The 16,305-nt window shown below is 41.3% G+C and overlaps 1 protein-coding gene across 3 annotated transcripts in view; it reads right to left on the reverse strand.

The window, feature by feature from the left end:
* CHD6 (chromodomain helicase DNA binding protein 6) overlaps positions 1 to 16,305 on the reverse strand; it is a 211,663-nt gene that overhangs the window by 85,056 nt on the left and 110,302 nt on the right. For all 3 annotated transcript variants that reach the window (XM_082857422.1, XM_082857423.1, XM_082857421.1), the window contains 8 exons: positions 13,196 to 13,258; positions 12,320 to 12,378; positions 11,313 to 11,430; positions 7,233 to 7,319; positions 6,895 to 7,029; positions 3,131 to 3,252; positions 1,616 to 1,859; positions 258 to 434 (listed from right to left, as the gene is read on the reverse strand). In XM_082857422.1, the coding sequence (XP_082713548.1) occupies positions 258 to 434; positions 1,616 to 1,859; positions 3,131 to 3,252; positions 6,895 to 7,029; positions 7,233 to 7,319; positions 11,313 to 11,430; positions 12,320 to 12,378; positions 13,196 to 13,258 (1,005 nt within the window). The remainder of the gene's footprint in view (positions 1 to 257; positions 435 to 1,615; positions 1,860 to 3,130; positions 3,253 to 6,894; positions 7,030 to 7,232; positions 7,320 to 11,312; positions 11,431 to 12,319; positions 12,379 to 13,195; positions 13,259 to 16,305) is intronic.

The following is a 16,305-nucleotide window of genomic DNA, read 5'->3' on the forward strand; positions in this document are numbered from 1 at the left end:
CCAGGTCACAAATTTCATGGTATTTAAGATTTCCCTGGGTCCCTCTGGGAATCAGTCTGTGGCAAAGGCCAAATTGTTGACCCAGTTCATAACGAAAAAAATTTGCTTCCTGCACGATCAGAGCCATGGTGGGCAAAAAGAAAATCTAGGGTGAGCAGACTGTGCGCAAGTAAGCTGCATGCAGATGGCTAAAGAATGCTTCCTCTACTGTGAACAGAAGGGGCCTGTGTTTATGCAAAGAGCCTGCCAACTCTCACCAGGGCCATGAGCTTCAGGCCCTCCAGAAGTTTGCAGTTCCTATTCTTCAATCTGTGGGCTTCATCAATGATCACACAGCTCCAGTGAATCTTCTTCAGCTCTGGGCAGTCTGCCAGGATCATCTCAAACGTTGTAATGACGACATGGAACTTGAAGACTCCCGACAGTGGGTTTCCCTGAGATGACAGAAGCAAAGACAAAGCTTTACACAGGGCCAGAGAATCCAGCTACTGGGTTACCGGTTGGGTTAGAGGAGGCAACACTATAAATGCTAGGATCTAGGTGAGAGCCAATAAGCACTTCTTCTTCAGTTGAGAAGAGAGAGAATACGACAATGAACCAGCTATTTAGACAAGAGAGAGACCCCATTACATCAATGAAACAAAAGCAAGAGAGCATGTACCCTCACAAAAGTGAGACAGAGGAGCCATGTGGAAGGCCGAAAAGGAAGCTTTTTATTTATTTACTTGTCATGATAAGGAAAGCAGATGGGTGCTGATTCACACATTCCCAGCCAGAAGCTGGTCTATGCATAGCTGGAATGCCCAAGGAAACCCTCTTTGCTACTTTGCAAGTAAAATTAATTTCACCTTGTAACTTGGGTTCTAGAACAGATTCGACATCATGATCCTGATTCACCCAGGACAAGTGCTACCAGGCAGGACACACCTTTGTCTTTCAGCTTATCTTAGTGCTACCATCGCTTTAAAAAGCAGAGCTTCACGTTACAGCACATCTTAAATTTCTTCTCAGTGTCTCCTCCTGCTGTTTGTGAAACCTCTGGGGTGAGCGCTGCCTTTCCTCTGAGTTCATTTAATTTTCACCTTATTTATAAAAACCAGTGCTCCGAACAAACATACAAGGATACTCAGCAAAGTGAGATGTTCAAAAGCAAAAATGTCTTAAAAAATTCTACTGTGCCTTTAACCATTTGTTTTCTCTTCATCTTTCCACGTCAAATCTGTTAACCTTCTCTCTCTCTCCAAACTCCCTGGCTGAGAATCCTTCCTTTGTACACGAATTCCTCCGCTCACTTTCTTCACTGAGCACGTAACAACTCAGATAAAACCTTCTGCATGTAAAAGCAACTTCGTAAGCCAACCAAGAAGCCAAGCTTTCCGTGTCCTAAAGAGCCTCTGGTATGTGTCAGAGTGGAAAGCATGCCCTCCAATTCTGTGTTTTATCACAAATTAAATTACCAGGAAGGAGTAAGAAATCTACCGCAATAAACATGTGACTCTGCAGAGTAAGCCAACAGTAACCCAATGCAGGGCATTAAACTCTGGAAGACGAGGCTCTTTTGAACCATGACATCAGAAAGCTGTCCCCAGGTCTTTGTGACGGGTGGAGGGCTCACCTGTGCATCTCGGTACACCATCTCATACTGCTGGATCATCTGCCTGCTGATCTGGCTGCCGTGGTACACGATGGCGTTCATCTCTGTCCATGTCCGGAACTCCCGCTCCCAGTTAGTGATGGTGGAGAGCGGGGCAATGATGAGGAAAGGGCCGTGGATTCCCCTGAGGAATATTTCTGAAAGGAATGTGATGGACTGGATGGTTTTCCCTAGGCCCATCTCATCAGCCAAAATGCAGTTTTTTCTGCAGAGTAAGAAACACAGATATTTCATCATCAATATAGGAAAGAGGCAGAGGTTGGTTATAAATAAAAAGATACTTCAGAAGCGTACCTTGACCTGTAAGGTCATCAGTGAAGTTTTATCAGCATTTTCCAGAGATACAACGGAAGCAAGTTTCTATTATCATTGTTCACACCCTGCCTACTTCCAAAAAGGAACTATTGCAACTTGTGAGAAAATACGTGAAATAGGTCCATTTAAATATAAACTAAAAATACCAAAAATTAAAATAATACTGAAACAAGGAGAAAAAAAAAATGCCTCAAATCTAAGCCAGTTTCTCTACCTGACAAACTTCATGGAAGCCAAGGCAAAAACAGCAACATAAGTTGCATGATTCTCATTGTCTATTACTTGCGTTATCAAAGGACAAACTTTTAACCCACATACTAAGTTCCGTATCAAGAGTTAAAAACGCTGGTCTCTTGTGGTGATCCAGAATCATGGACTGCACACAGCTGTGACCCTGGAAGAGTGTGACCCCTGAAGAGTGTGGCCCCTGTCCGGTCTTGCTCCTGACTGTACAGGTGGGCAACCCCAGACCTGGAGTGTCTGAGTGAACTGTGCCCTGACTCACACTGTGAACAGGTGGCAGAGACAAGGCTAGAACACAGGTCTCCAGAGTTCCAGCTTGGTGTGTTGTTCCACTACATATTGTCTGTAAAAATCAACACCGGGGGTACACTCTAGAATGTTAAGAAAATCTCAACTCATCTTTCTCAAATTTCATCTGTTTCATTTACATTCTGATAGGAACTAAAGCACAGAGTTGAAAACTGAGTATTACAAGTCTAGGCCACCCATGGCTCATAAACAAGTAGCAGAGTCGGGGCTAGAATCCAGATCCATTCCCCTTTAGAGCCAACTTTTGCTGAAGACTGGGAGATAAAAAACAGTTTTAAAGGATCTTTTGGGTTTTGTTTCATCTAGGTTGAGCCCAACCTTTTGGTTAGACTGGCAAAGAAAAAAAAAGGACAAAGTCAGTGATGTCTAAAGATCATTCCTCTTGGTTGGAGAAACCAAACCAAACCAAACCAAACCAAATCTGACATAAAAAATAAAGTCCTGGTATGCCTGATGTGCAAAGATCACCACCAAACCAGCGGCTCCGACGCACTCCCTTGCCGCTCTGCTATTGCTACTCCATGCGGGCTAAGCCCACAATCTCCTTCCAGGCACAAACATCTGGTAGAAACATCATCCCTGAAGACAGGACCGGCTCTGGTTCCGCACCTGTTATACCAGTTAAAAAGAAGCCAGTTCATCCCCTCCAGCTGGTACTCCCGGAGCTGGTTACTGTTCTTATACTCTCGAGACTTCTCAAGTTTCTGCCAGGAGTCTGAGGCAGGTCGCTCCTAGGGAAGGAGAGCAGAGAGCACAAGACACAGAGAATGATGCTTCAGGAGCAAAATGTGCAGAGGGACACAGGGCAATGATGGGGAAGGCGGTAAATCTCAAACGCTGTCCTACAGCTGGCTGCAAACTGCAGCTACTATCTTCTGATTAATGAGCCAGTCCTGTATTTTCTAGATTTCAGCAGATTAAACTAAGAACACCTCTATAAAATTTGCAAGCAATTAATGAAGAAGAGAAACAGACCTACCTAAAATCTTGATAAGTATTATATTGCTTTATTGAGACTCTTAGAAATCACTCCCACTTACATTTTAATTTCCCTACAAGCCAGTATTAGTCAGGTTTTTTAGTTTTCTATAGACAGAATTTTTGTTGTTGTTGTTTGTCCTTGTGGTATCAGCTCAGGAAAATACACTGGGTCAAATATTTTCTTGATTAGTTTCTAGAGTAAAGCCCAAAGCCTATATAATCAAAACTGTAAATTCTTTAAATTCACCATGAACATAATAGCAATCTTATTTTATTTTCCCATATGAAACACCAATTTCTAAATGTAATTGATCTTTATTGATATGAAATGGCATTTTTATCATATAAGTTCTAATATATCCAGGGAGCTTTATCTAGAGTCTTCACTCTGTCCTACTGCACTGTCTCTTATTGCAATAGAACCACACTTTTGAATTACTACAGCTTTATATCTGATGGGGAATTATTTTTCAAAAATGTCTTGGCTATTCTGTCCTATTTAGTATTCTGTATAACTGTAGAATCAATTTCAAGTTCCCTTAAAATTCTATTGGAATTTTGATTAATCTGGGGAAAATTTTAATTTTAATTTTTAGGTATTAAGTCTTCCCACCTAAAAATTTTGTTTATTTATATTATTTGGACATAGACTTGATTATTTTGCTTCTAGACAAATTGAGCCCCTAAGTTGACACTTCAAGGTCTTAAAAATAAAACCTTTTAGCTATGCCTATAGTTATATAAATGAGAGTTTTGAGATTTAGCTTTTCTAACAGCAATTGTAGTCTTTGGTAGTTCTACTTTGGAGTATTACAATAAAGTTTACTCCTGAAATATGCCATTAACTAAAACGAAGCCTTCCACTTGTGAAATTTAATAAAATATCCCCAATCATTTCATATCACTGATATTTGGAGATAAGTGTAATCTGTCCAATCTGTTCAGACCACTGAAAGTGTGGTCTTTCAGAAACTTACATACCACAACTTACCTACAAAATTACTATAGCTGTAGTTAGGCTAAGCCCCTTGAAATAGAACTCTGTTGAATATTACTATCAGCACATAGGCAAAGGTGTTTTTAGAAATAAAGGGGAAAATAATTTATTATGTCAAAAAATTAATTTTAAAGAGAAAGCTCTTAAGCAAAGATATTCCTATAGAAACTCTCTTGCTCTGTTCCCTTAAAGAAATTACATTCTTCTCAACCTATAGGAATCATTCAGCCTGGATCCCCGAAGTCCATGTAACTCATTTTAATGGCACTCTACTCTACTAGATACTATGGGGAGACTTCCTGGAATGTTCCTCATCTCTAGCGACTGAAGTGGCTCACTCCTAGCATTGCAGATTTCTACTTTGCTGCCTTGGTAGCGCTCCTGATGTAGAGGCATCACGCTCTAACCCAGTCACTCCTCTGGGTTTTCCCTCTTTCTCCAGTGCTAAAGGTTTTAGTTTTACATCACCATTAACATGACCAGCCATCTAAGGATAAGGCTTGAAATCAGCTAGAAATTCCCGATGCCTAGTCCGGTTGGCTCCTAAGTGGTACAGACTACAGCAAGTAACTCACCCCAAGGCCCCACAACCTTTAGTGGCTACTATTAAATTCAGAAGAGAACTGATTCTTGGAGTCTCCAAGGTGGGTCTTGACTATTAAATGACTGCTACTCTCTTTGCACAATCGTTACTGACACTCATTTCTTGCTCTCCCAAAATTCCATATCTGACCTACATGTGACCAATTTTTTACCAAAAAGCTTTTAGCGATGGAATGTCCTATTCATCAAGACTGGTAGGGTTATCTCTAAACTTCAAAGCCCAGGATAAGATCCCTTAAAAAAAAAAAATTATTCAGTTAAAGTATCATTTGGAGCCAGCCCTTCTCTTAGAACATAAAAAGACAACTTTAATTATATTTTGAGCTACCATTCCGATTTAGGATGAGAAAAATTTCAAAACATTCCTTCTAAATGAGAGAACAAATAAATTAGAAACCAAAAGAGACAGGTGTGAAATGATCTCATAGTTCACTGAGAGATGAGGAGGACCGGAGCATCACAACAGCAAAGAAGGAAAGGAAAAGGGAAACTGACTGAAAACACTTGCATTCATATTCTCGCCAAGCGCAGGTAGTCAGTCTGAAGAAATAAGTGGGATTCAGGCTGAGAGAGTAAGAATCTTGATTACTTCTAGATGATAACTTAGAACTAGCTTCACAATGAAATTCTCTCGACTCTCTGCTCCCCCACTGGTTTGCTTCTGCTTTGGGCCACATGCCCCAACTAGCCTGGTGCCATATTTGTCCTGCACACACATGCTTCTTCCGTCAGCCTGTGAACTCCTGGGGCAGGGCCTGGACCTACTTTCTTACTCTGTCCCACACAAGAATCAACCTAGAGCAGGTGCTTAGTAAATGACCAACAAGTTGAATTTTAAATGGACAACTGTTATAGGAGAGGGTTGAGAGAAAAATTCATTAATCAATCATGTAGACAAACACTAAAATACACAGGTTTCTAATCACAGTTCCGCATCTCAAGATACCTCTATACCCTTCAGAGCCAAGAAACAAAAGCAAAACTGCTTTTAGATGGACTCCGACAGGGATCTAAGTTCAGTGTCAAAGTCTTGCCTTTGAAGTCCCAACTTTCCCAGTGATATATATAAAAACAACAATAAGGAACTGCATAAGAGTTTTTCATATAAAAATCGTGATTTAAAAAAAATAGAAAATGATCATTCCAGTCTATAGTTATATTCTTTCACAGCTCTGATTCTTTTCCCAAGTTAGTCACATCTTAACTGGGCTCTATCCCAATTCTGCCTCCTCTGACATTTTTGCAGCTTGGTGGTAATAATCCAGAATCAGAAAAACAAACCAATTCAACAAAAACGTACTGAAAACCTATGTTTTCTCTGCAAAGTCCCAGCGATCTATAGAGAAAGGACAGTTCTTCCCTGTAAGAATATTCCACTTGAGTAAAGGCAAAGGATAAAACTGAAGAAAAGAGATCACCAATGGAGCAAGGGATAAGAAACAGGAACAAGAGAGATGCTAACAACTTACTGAGCTTCTTTCCCAAGCCAGGCATTTCTTACCTTCTATCTTACTGACTCCATCTGACAGCCATACACCAAGAAATCAAAGCTCATAGCCAAGCTTCTGAAATGTCACATACCTCAAAGTAGAGCTGGATGTAAAGCTGACCTGAGTGCTAGCAAAGTGTGATGTGGGAGAAACACACCCTGAACCGCAGTTTCAATGGCAGTGACCAACGATAAGACACCACAGAAACCACTCAGGAGAACAGCCCAGGGGACACCCAGGATTGCCAAGCTCCTAAAATCACATGTTACAAGAGGTGCCGAACAGTGACATGGGTACATTACCACATGCTTAACTTCAGGGAGAACTTGCAGAGATTCGAATTCTTTAACTTTCGCAGGATCCACATCTTCCTCCAGTTCCCATGTACTTTCTTCGTAAGGCAGTGAGCACCACTTCACCAGGTAATGCGTCACTTCCTAGTGGGAAATGGGAGAGACACTTAACATTCTTTCTACTACATTACAGGAATCAGTCCTACACTGACAGACCTATGAAAACCTCCCTACAATACAGCACGCGAATGCCACGAGAACAAGGACCACATGCTAACGAAACGTGCAAAATATCTTCGGCAAGCAGCAAAGACACTTTGTAAGAGTCGAAACAGCAAAATACCCACCTCTCCGGTTTCTGCATCCTTGGTGTGGGCCACCTCCAAGATGCGATCAACCTCCACGTAGTCTGGGTTGAACAAGTCTTCGTCAGGCTAAGGCAAACAAAAAAGAAGAGCTAAGAAGTGTCCCCCAACCCTCCAACCCAGCATCCAGTGTTTTAAGTGACCCCCCCCCCAACTGGGCCCCACTGGGCGGGAAACACAGAATGAAAAGGTTCGCTTGAAAATAAGTCACCTCACCGACATTTCTTTACTGTCCCCAAATCCTCCTCTTCAGGACTGAATCTAAAGAAACGACCCCACCTTACAGGTTGCCCCACCAGGGTGAGATTTTCCTGTTGGTCATTACAGTACTGAGCAAAAATCAGCACAAAGAGGGTTTCCAGAGATATCCCTCGGAAATCCAGAATTACAGTTTGTTTTTCTTCTTAATACCAATAATAATAACAGTTAATACTGGAAGGAGGCATGGAAGGAGCTTCAGGGGTACTGATAATGTTTTATTTCCTGATCTAGGTGCTGGTTACACAGGAGTGTTTATTTTGCAAAAATTCACTGAGCTGTACCCTTAGGACTGCTTACTGTTAAACACACTACGCTTCAAAAAAAAAAAGCGTACTTACAAAATAATAAGATTTAGAAATATTTAATGTGTGTCCAGTGCTTTCATTTTAGCCTATAAGCTACTTTATGGAGTAGCAGGTGTCGTAATTATCTTTACAGATGAGAAAACTGACTCAGAGAGGTTAAATAAGTACCGTGACCAAGGTTGCAAAGCCACGTGAATCAGAACATTTACCCGGGTCTTTCTTGCCCAGAAGCCCTCCTCCTGAAGTGTAGGAATGTTCTTATTACCCCCTAAGCTAGAAGGCACTTTAGGAGCTGTCTAGTTTCATCTTCCAATCAACGCAGGAACACTTTTTTTTACAGCATCCCTGCAAATCCACCCTCGGATTCAATTATCCCCGTGTTCAGGAATTTATTGCCCTCTGAGACCTGACCCACGGCCAAGACAGCTTTACTTCTGCCTGTTCAGTAGTAGCATCATGATCTTTATCATTATTACTATTAAATTACAGCCTAATTTTCCTCCTGTAACTGACTCATTGGTGTGAACTGCTTCCTCTAGAGCAGCAGTAACCAAGTTGATTCGTCCCTATCGGAACACCTCCCTAACCGCAGGTGTTCAATGTTCTTCAGATGCCACATTTCTAGATCCCTTGGTGATGCAGAGCTTACCTTTGTGGAATAGTGACTATGGGTCGGGCACCATGCTTAGCACTTCTATCAACACTGTGTCATTTAATCCTCCCAGGTAGTCTGTGAGGGTGATAGTATTAGTACTGATTTACATAAACGGAGGATACTGAGTCTGAAGGAGCTACTGCAATTTGCCCAAGGCAAACTGCTATCAGGTCATTTTCCCCACTCCAAAGTTGTAAAGATCTTTATACCAATGTGTGACATTACATTTACTTATTGCCATTATTTACTTATTGCCATTTTCATTATTTCATTCATCCTCGCCTGTCCAGGTAAACCTGAACTTTGATTCTGTCATTTATTCTCCCAGCACTGGGTCTGGTGTTGAGGAGTCAGGGTCTCATAGGCCTCCAGCCCTGTGGGGCGTGGGAACTCACAGCCTTTCCAACCCCACTCTCCTTCACACGCGCCCCTGGCTACCTCATAAAGCGGCTGGAAATAATGGGTATGAAGAAGCTCTATTCAAAACTAGGTTATTATTTATTTCATAAGAATATCATTTACGCAAGTTATTAACAAAAATGTTGACGAGGTCAAGACTGAAGGTAGCGTTACAGCAACTACTCTCCACTCTCACTCCTCGTTCCTTTCATGACGGCCTCCAATCTTCTCAAAAGGCTTTCCTTCCCCAAGGGTATGAATTCCCATTACAGTATTTCTACACATCCTAACACAATTTTCTATTCCCAAGCAAGGGGGAAAAAATCATTCCCTTGGGAATAAATCAGAAACCAGATTCATGGGGCTTTGTAAGCTACATTAAGTAGTTTGGACTTTATTCCAAGACAACAGGAAGTGCTGAAGGGTCTGGAGCAGGAGTGGCATAGAAAACCCTCCTCCCTTACCTGGGCACAAACACGTGGTGACTGAGCGCTGACCCTGCGCCTAGTACCACAGATAGGAAGTACCACGAGGAAGGCTCAAAATGGAAGACACAGACACGTAAACAAGTCACTACCCTGCAAATGCTCGCTAAAATAGAGGCGTGAATAAGAAGTTCCAGGAACCGAGGGAGAGTATCCAACAGGGCTTCAGGATGGTTTTTCCAATTCTAGTCCTTCCTTTCCAATTCTCTACAGAGGAACAATGCCATAAAACACCATTCTCACAGGCTTTACAACAATCCTGGAGAGGCCTGGGGCCAAACGTTAAGGCTAAAGAAAAAGGACTCCATATTGGGACAAAAAGAACACTTATTGACGTTATCCTAAAATAGTTTTTCGTCATTTGTGGAAAAGGAGTACAGCATGAACAATGAAGTGGTAAGAATGTGCAGCAATCTGCTAAAATTTGATGGCATCTCGGTGCACTCTTAAGGTCTAGTATTTGTGACTACATTTAAAAAATAATTTTTATTGTTTTCTTCATAAGTTATCTGTATAAAATCTGTTAAAGAAAATAGAAATCACCACAATCCCATCTAATGGAGAAAATTACGTCATCATTTTCACATACACTCAGACATTTTCTATGCATTATTATGGTGATTCTTCTCTCTTGTACCCCCCAAAAATGGAACTGTCTCATATAAGAGCTTGACATTTTCAACTAACAATAGTTAACATCACTAAGCCTCTTCCTATGACGTTAATAATTGTCCTCCAATATCATTTTTACTAGCTGCACAGTACTGCATTCTGTGGGATGTATCATAACTTAACAAGTGTCTATTAACTAACATTTTGTTTGTTTTCAATTTTTCACCAATACATTTTGTTTGTTTTCAATTTTTCACCAATACAAACAACTGTTTATCATAGCTAAGTCTTTGCACAAAGACTTGATAGCTTCCTTAAAATAAATGGTGGAAACAGAACCGCTGGGACAAAGGATAGGCAAATATTGAGACATGTGATGTCTGTTGTCATCCTGCGTTCCTGATAGGTCATCCTAAGTTATGCTCCCAACCAGTGAGGACGACAGCGTCTCTTCCCTACACCTTCACCAGCAGTGGAAAATACTTATGTTTAAAACCTTCAAATATTTGATAAGTGAAAACTAGAAGATTCCCATTTTAATTTGCATTTCTTTGACTGCTAGTGAAACTGACTACATTTTTGTATGGTTGATAAGTAATTTTCCCCTCTTTTCTGAATTCCCCATTAATTTGTCCATTTTTTTCTATTTGGGATTTTGTATTTTTCTTTTTGAACTATAAGAGCATTTCTTATCATTAAAGCTAATTGTCATGTGTATATGTATGTGTATCATGCATGTGTGTATGCAAATATAAATAAGGTTTCCATACTGGAATAAGAAGAATGTATGCCTTGTATGTATGTGTGCATGTACGTAATTAGGGAATACGTCTATGTACATTATGTACTTACTCAAAGATTTATTTGTGGTATTGTCTAACTTACAGGCACTACAGATGTTTTGATATCCAAATCCATCAATCCTTCCTCTTGCTGTAGGTACCATACTTAGAAATACCCAAGTTGATATATTTATTTACTTATTTTCTAACATTTTAGCTTTGTTTTTATTTTTTACACCCAAACTTTAAGTCTTCTTGGAATTGCCCTTTTGGGGAGGGGAGAGGAGGAAATGAAAGAACTGTGTGCACATTCCTTCTGTGTGTACATTCTGCCCTAGAACGTGACCTAGATGCACGTTCTTATGAGTTATCAGTTTATAAGGTTTGATCCTTATTCCTTGGTGGATAATTTGTTTTCTTTGGCTTAAATCTGGACAAATCTTGTCACAAATCAGCAGGCACCTGAGCAATAGATCTACACAGGACTTCAATTTTAAGAAACTTAAACCCGGTATTTAATACTGCAAGAAAAGCAGTGATCAAATTAGTAAACATTGCTTCACCTCAGTAAAAATGTGCTTCATCTGGGCTTGTTTATTCCTAAATCGCTTGATCTTCTGTGCGATGCGAGGATCCTTTTCGAGTTCTTCCATTGTGGCCCATTTACAGTGTAAGTAGGAACTATCCAAAGACACACAAATTGTGAGACAAGCACAGAACCAGCAAACCATCAAGCGTTAAAGTGTTTCAATAACCGGGTGACCGTCTAACACAGCAGCAGTGGAGTGACTTGCTGTGGAACTGCTGTAGACTGGGCTTAGAAGGGCCTTGCCCTTCAGGACTAAAACAGAATACAAAACAATGCAGCAATTCCAAGCAATTCTGTGGCTTCTAGAGAAACTGGCTCAGAGCAGAGGGAGGGCAGGTATAGGCAGGCCATCGTTAATGCACATTAGTGAAAGTAGGCACACAGCAGAGAAAGAAAGAAAAACCCAAGTGGGTAGAAAAGTATAGGCTATAGGACCGTGGTTCTCCACTCTGGGTGCAAATGGGAACTGCAGAGGGAGTTTTTAAAACACACCAATCCTGGGCTTCCCTGGTGGCGCAGTGGTTGAGAGTCCACCTGCCGATGCAGGGCACACGGGTTCGTGCCCTGGTCCAGGACGATCCCACATGCCGCAGAGCGGCTGGGCCCGTGAGCCATGGCTGCTGAGCCTGCGCGTCTGGAGCCTGGCCTCCGCAATGCGAGAGGCCACAACAGTGAGAGGCCCACGTACCACACAAAAAAATATAAATTAAAACACACCAATCCTTGAGAACTACTCCCAGAGTATGAGCCAATGGGTCTCGAGTGCAGCAAGGACTTCAGTAGTTTTAAAAGGCTCTCCAGGTGATTCTATACGCAGCCAAAGTAAAGCACTGCCGCCTAAGGTGAACTTGAGCCAGTCAAGGTCTGTGGGTCATGCCTTAGGGGCCGTTCTTGGAAAATATAAAAGATAATGGTGTGATGAAAGAAGAAAGTTCTATTCATTTAAAATACACATACAAATAATACATTAAATAGACGTACAAATTCCTATACTTGACGTAGAACAGCTCCAAGTCGAATGGGGGTTCTCCCGGGTGAACCTGTAACCAAAAGCAAGCAGTTACCAGCCCAGATCCCCATGGATCACCCTTATGTGTCAAACGAAAAAGGTAAATCAATACTTCTTCCTGGTTTTAGAACATATTTCTCAAGGACATTTTCATTTTCCCAGGTCTTTTTCTGACAGGTCTGGAGCAGGCTTTCTAAAGGCTGAACACACAGTAAGCTATAAGGTTAGAAAAAAACAAAAATGATCCTCCTGGTGTCATTCTTAGGTCCAGGCTGGGAGAGCATTCAGCTGATAAAGCCAAACTGGCCCAGGGCTCTGAGAGCTGCTGCAGAAGTGAGAACATGCATTTCCGGCGTCCTCCCAACCGTCCCCCACAAACTCCAGTGATGTTCACTCTCAAAGTAAGGAAGTGTACTTTCATAAACACTTGAGGTAAAGATGAAACTATGCCTTCACTGGCACCGGCATACTCTTTCACACCAGAAATTTTCTCTAGAGGTTCTCTACACAGCCCTGAGATGTTGAAAGGAAAAGATGTTTTCATTGGGAGTCTTTTCCCATCTCTTCTTCTTGGCCCTCTGATGACTTTCAGTGGGCTATGGCAACTAAAGGATCAATACCTTTTGCTAGGATCATAAGGAAAAAAAACATCGGTTTGGGCCATACTCAAATATTTCAGAATTTTATGTCTTAAAATCTTTCATGGAGGTGAAAATAAGTGTCAACTAGCCAAACAGTGCTCTTGCCTAGCTCTCAGTCCAGCCAAGAATGACCACTCCAGAAACATCTCTCCATAGAGGGTGTAAACTGCGCTAGTGATATACAAGCCAGAAACATCAGCCACGAACCTCCTGGACAGTCTTAGATGCCAGGATCTTCTCAATGATGTTTGCGTCATCTTCTGGAGGCTCCTGGAGATGGAGGTTAAAGAGAGAGACAATTACGGCACCACAGGAGCCATGAAATAATTCTAGAAGAAATACTGTAATAGGCACTACTTTGTCCAAAAGTTCACGTTTGAGTACTGAGGTCTCCCTCCTATCAGCCCACAGAGTGATCAAAAGATCACACACTTTCTAACCTCTGGGCATTAACACCCTATCACCTTCCCCTCCCAAGTGAGCAGGGAAGTTATTCTGCTTCTTGATTTGCTTCAGATTCTTCATTTCAGATCTGCCTTTAGCATCATTAAAATTGACCCTAAGACTTCCCTTCTCTGCCAAAACTGCTTACATGTTGCTGCATAATTTTCAGAAAGGCCTAACACAGAAGAGTCTGGGGGCTTTAGAATCAGAGGGTCCCAATTCTGACACAGTCCAGCTATTGACTTTGGGCTAGTCAATTAACACCTCTTAGTTCCAAGTCTATTAAAACAGGAGTTAAAAACACGTATCTCACTGGGTTACTGGGAGGATAAAACGGCATGTGAAAACATTTTTTGGACAGTAAGCGCTATGCAAATGCAAAGTATAATTATTCTTTACTAAATTGTACCATCTTTCCCCTCTGTACCTGGAAATGGCTTTCTATTTCACTGATCATCCATTGACTACAAATCCCAACTGGAAACAAATTAATTCCTTCCTTTCTGCCCTAGATACACATCAACATTTCCTAATCGCCATGAAATCTCTTTCTACAGAGTATTTGACTTAAAAAAAAAAAATCTGCATTTAAAACACAATGAACTTAAAAAAGGATGCACTGGATCTACAAATATTTCTTTAAAATTTTATTTTGGGGCTTCCCTGGTGGCGCAGTGGTTGAGAGTCCGCCTGCCAATGCAGGGGACATGGGTTCGTGTCCCAGTCCGGGAAGATCCCACATGCCGCGGAGCGGCTGGGCCCGTGAGCCATGGCCACTGAGCCTGCGCGTGCGGAGCCTGTGCTCTGCAACGGGAGAGGCCACGGCAGTGAGAGGCCCGCATACCGCAAAAAAAAAAAAAAAAAAAATTTATTTTGTTTTAACTTTATATAAAGGGTGTCATGGTGGATGTAATCTTCTTTAACTTAATATGATATTGCCAATATTCATCCATGTTGTTCATGTTGCTTTAGCCATTCAATTTTAATGCTGTATAATATTCTATTGTATTAATAAACCAGAGTCTATTTGTCTTCTTCCTTTGATGGACATAAAAAAAAAAAAAAGGATTCATTGGGTCACAACTCTCCTGTTAAATGTTCTTCCTCGGACTTTATTTGGGCAGTTTTATTTCCATCGTTTCATATGCACTACATAACCTTACCAGATCCAGTATGTATCACAATATGAGATTTAGAACAGTATATGAAAAGAACACTCATCACAACAACCCTAACTCTCAAAATAACTATTTGGGTTCCTTATCAGAACTTTCCAAAAGGATGGTTTATGCTGCACCTCACTGCCCATTCTAGGGCTCAACTGTCCCAAAGTCATACCATTACAGAAAACATATTTTCTAAGAACTTAAATGAAGCTTTTCCCAGAAAGGTGATGGTAAAAAAAGATGAGTAGGGCGGATGGCAGAAAAGAAGTATGGGAATCAGCAGGCACTGACAGATGCTCCCAAAGGCTACAAATACTTATTACGTCCCCCTGGACACATGGCATTGTGAAGTTAATCCAAAATGACAAGTCTTTTCCCACTGCTCAACCAGAAGACAAGTGAACTGGGCCTACCATACAATAGAAGGATGGGGCGGGATACAGACTAAGCTTTTGTTTTCCTGTCAGTATGTTTCTTCTGCTTGATTCTTCTGCACAAGTAAGAAAAGGAGAAGGAGGCAGTTTACTGTGGATTGCCTGTCTTCTCCCACCACAGTATAAGCCTTGTGAGGGCAGGGATCTTTATTTCTTTTACTCACTAATGTAGCTAGATACCTTGAAAAAGCCAGGCAACAGTGGGTGATCAGTGAATATTGGTTGAATGCTAAACAACAGGGAAGAGGAAAAGAGACACAGATGGAAATACACAAGGAAAGATAAAGCATTATTCTTGATCTACATCATGTGATTAAAAAGTCTCCCCCTTCTCCATATACCAGGACTTATCTTCTACTGTACAGACGGGTAACAGCAAAGGGCCCAAGCTAGATGTACCTTCCTGAGCAGTAAAATCACTACCCCAACCTTGCAGCCAAACAGAGCTCTGACTATGACAGGTGGACGGCGAACAAAGGAACAGGGGCTGGGTTACAAGAAACTAGATTAATGAACCAACTTCCTTCCTAACTTCCTACTTCATTTCCTTCCTAAATTTCTCCCACATTATTTATTGAGTGCCTTTTGTGTTTATGCACTGGTCTTATAGAAATAAATGAGCTACAGTCTTCATCATCAAGGAACTGCCAGACATGCTAACATAATGCTTTAAGTGAGGTATGGCATACATACAGCATGCAGAGATCTCAAGTGTACAGTTGTTGAAGTTTAAGTCCCACCAAGATCACATTATATAACATTTCCAACATCCTGGAAGACCCTCTTGCCCCTACTGGAAGTAACCACTATTCAGACTTCTACTACCATTGATTAGTTCTGCCTATTATTAAGTTTCATGTAAATGGAATCACAGAGTGTGTGGTCCATTCTCCTGTATTACTGTGTAGTATTTTACCGTATAAATACACCACCATTTATTTATCCATTCTATTGCTGAGGAATATTTGGGTTGTTTTCAATGTTCACATAAATGCACTCATTTACCTTGGATATAACATAGGAGTGGAATTGCTAGGTTATGAGGTTGGTTATACGTTTAGTTTTTTTTTTGTCTTTTTTTAAAAAAAATGAAATTTTAAATTTATTTTTGGCTGTGCTGGGTCTTCCTTGCTGCGCATGGGCTTTCTCTAGTTGCGGTGAGTGGGGACTTCTGTTCGTTGCGGCGCGTGGGCTTCTCGTTGAGGGGGCTTCTCTTGCTGCGGAGCGCGGGCTCTAGGCATGCGGGCTCAGTACTTGTGGCTCGCGGGCTCTA

This window comes from Leucopleurus acutus (assembly GCF_964270905.1).
Source record: "Leucopleurus acutus genome assembly, chromosome: 16".
Classification (NCBI taxonomy): Eukaryota; Metazoa; Chordata; class Mammalia; order Artiodactyla; family Delphinidae; genus Leucopleurus; species Leucopleurus acutus.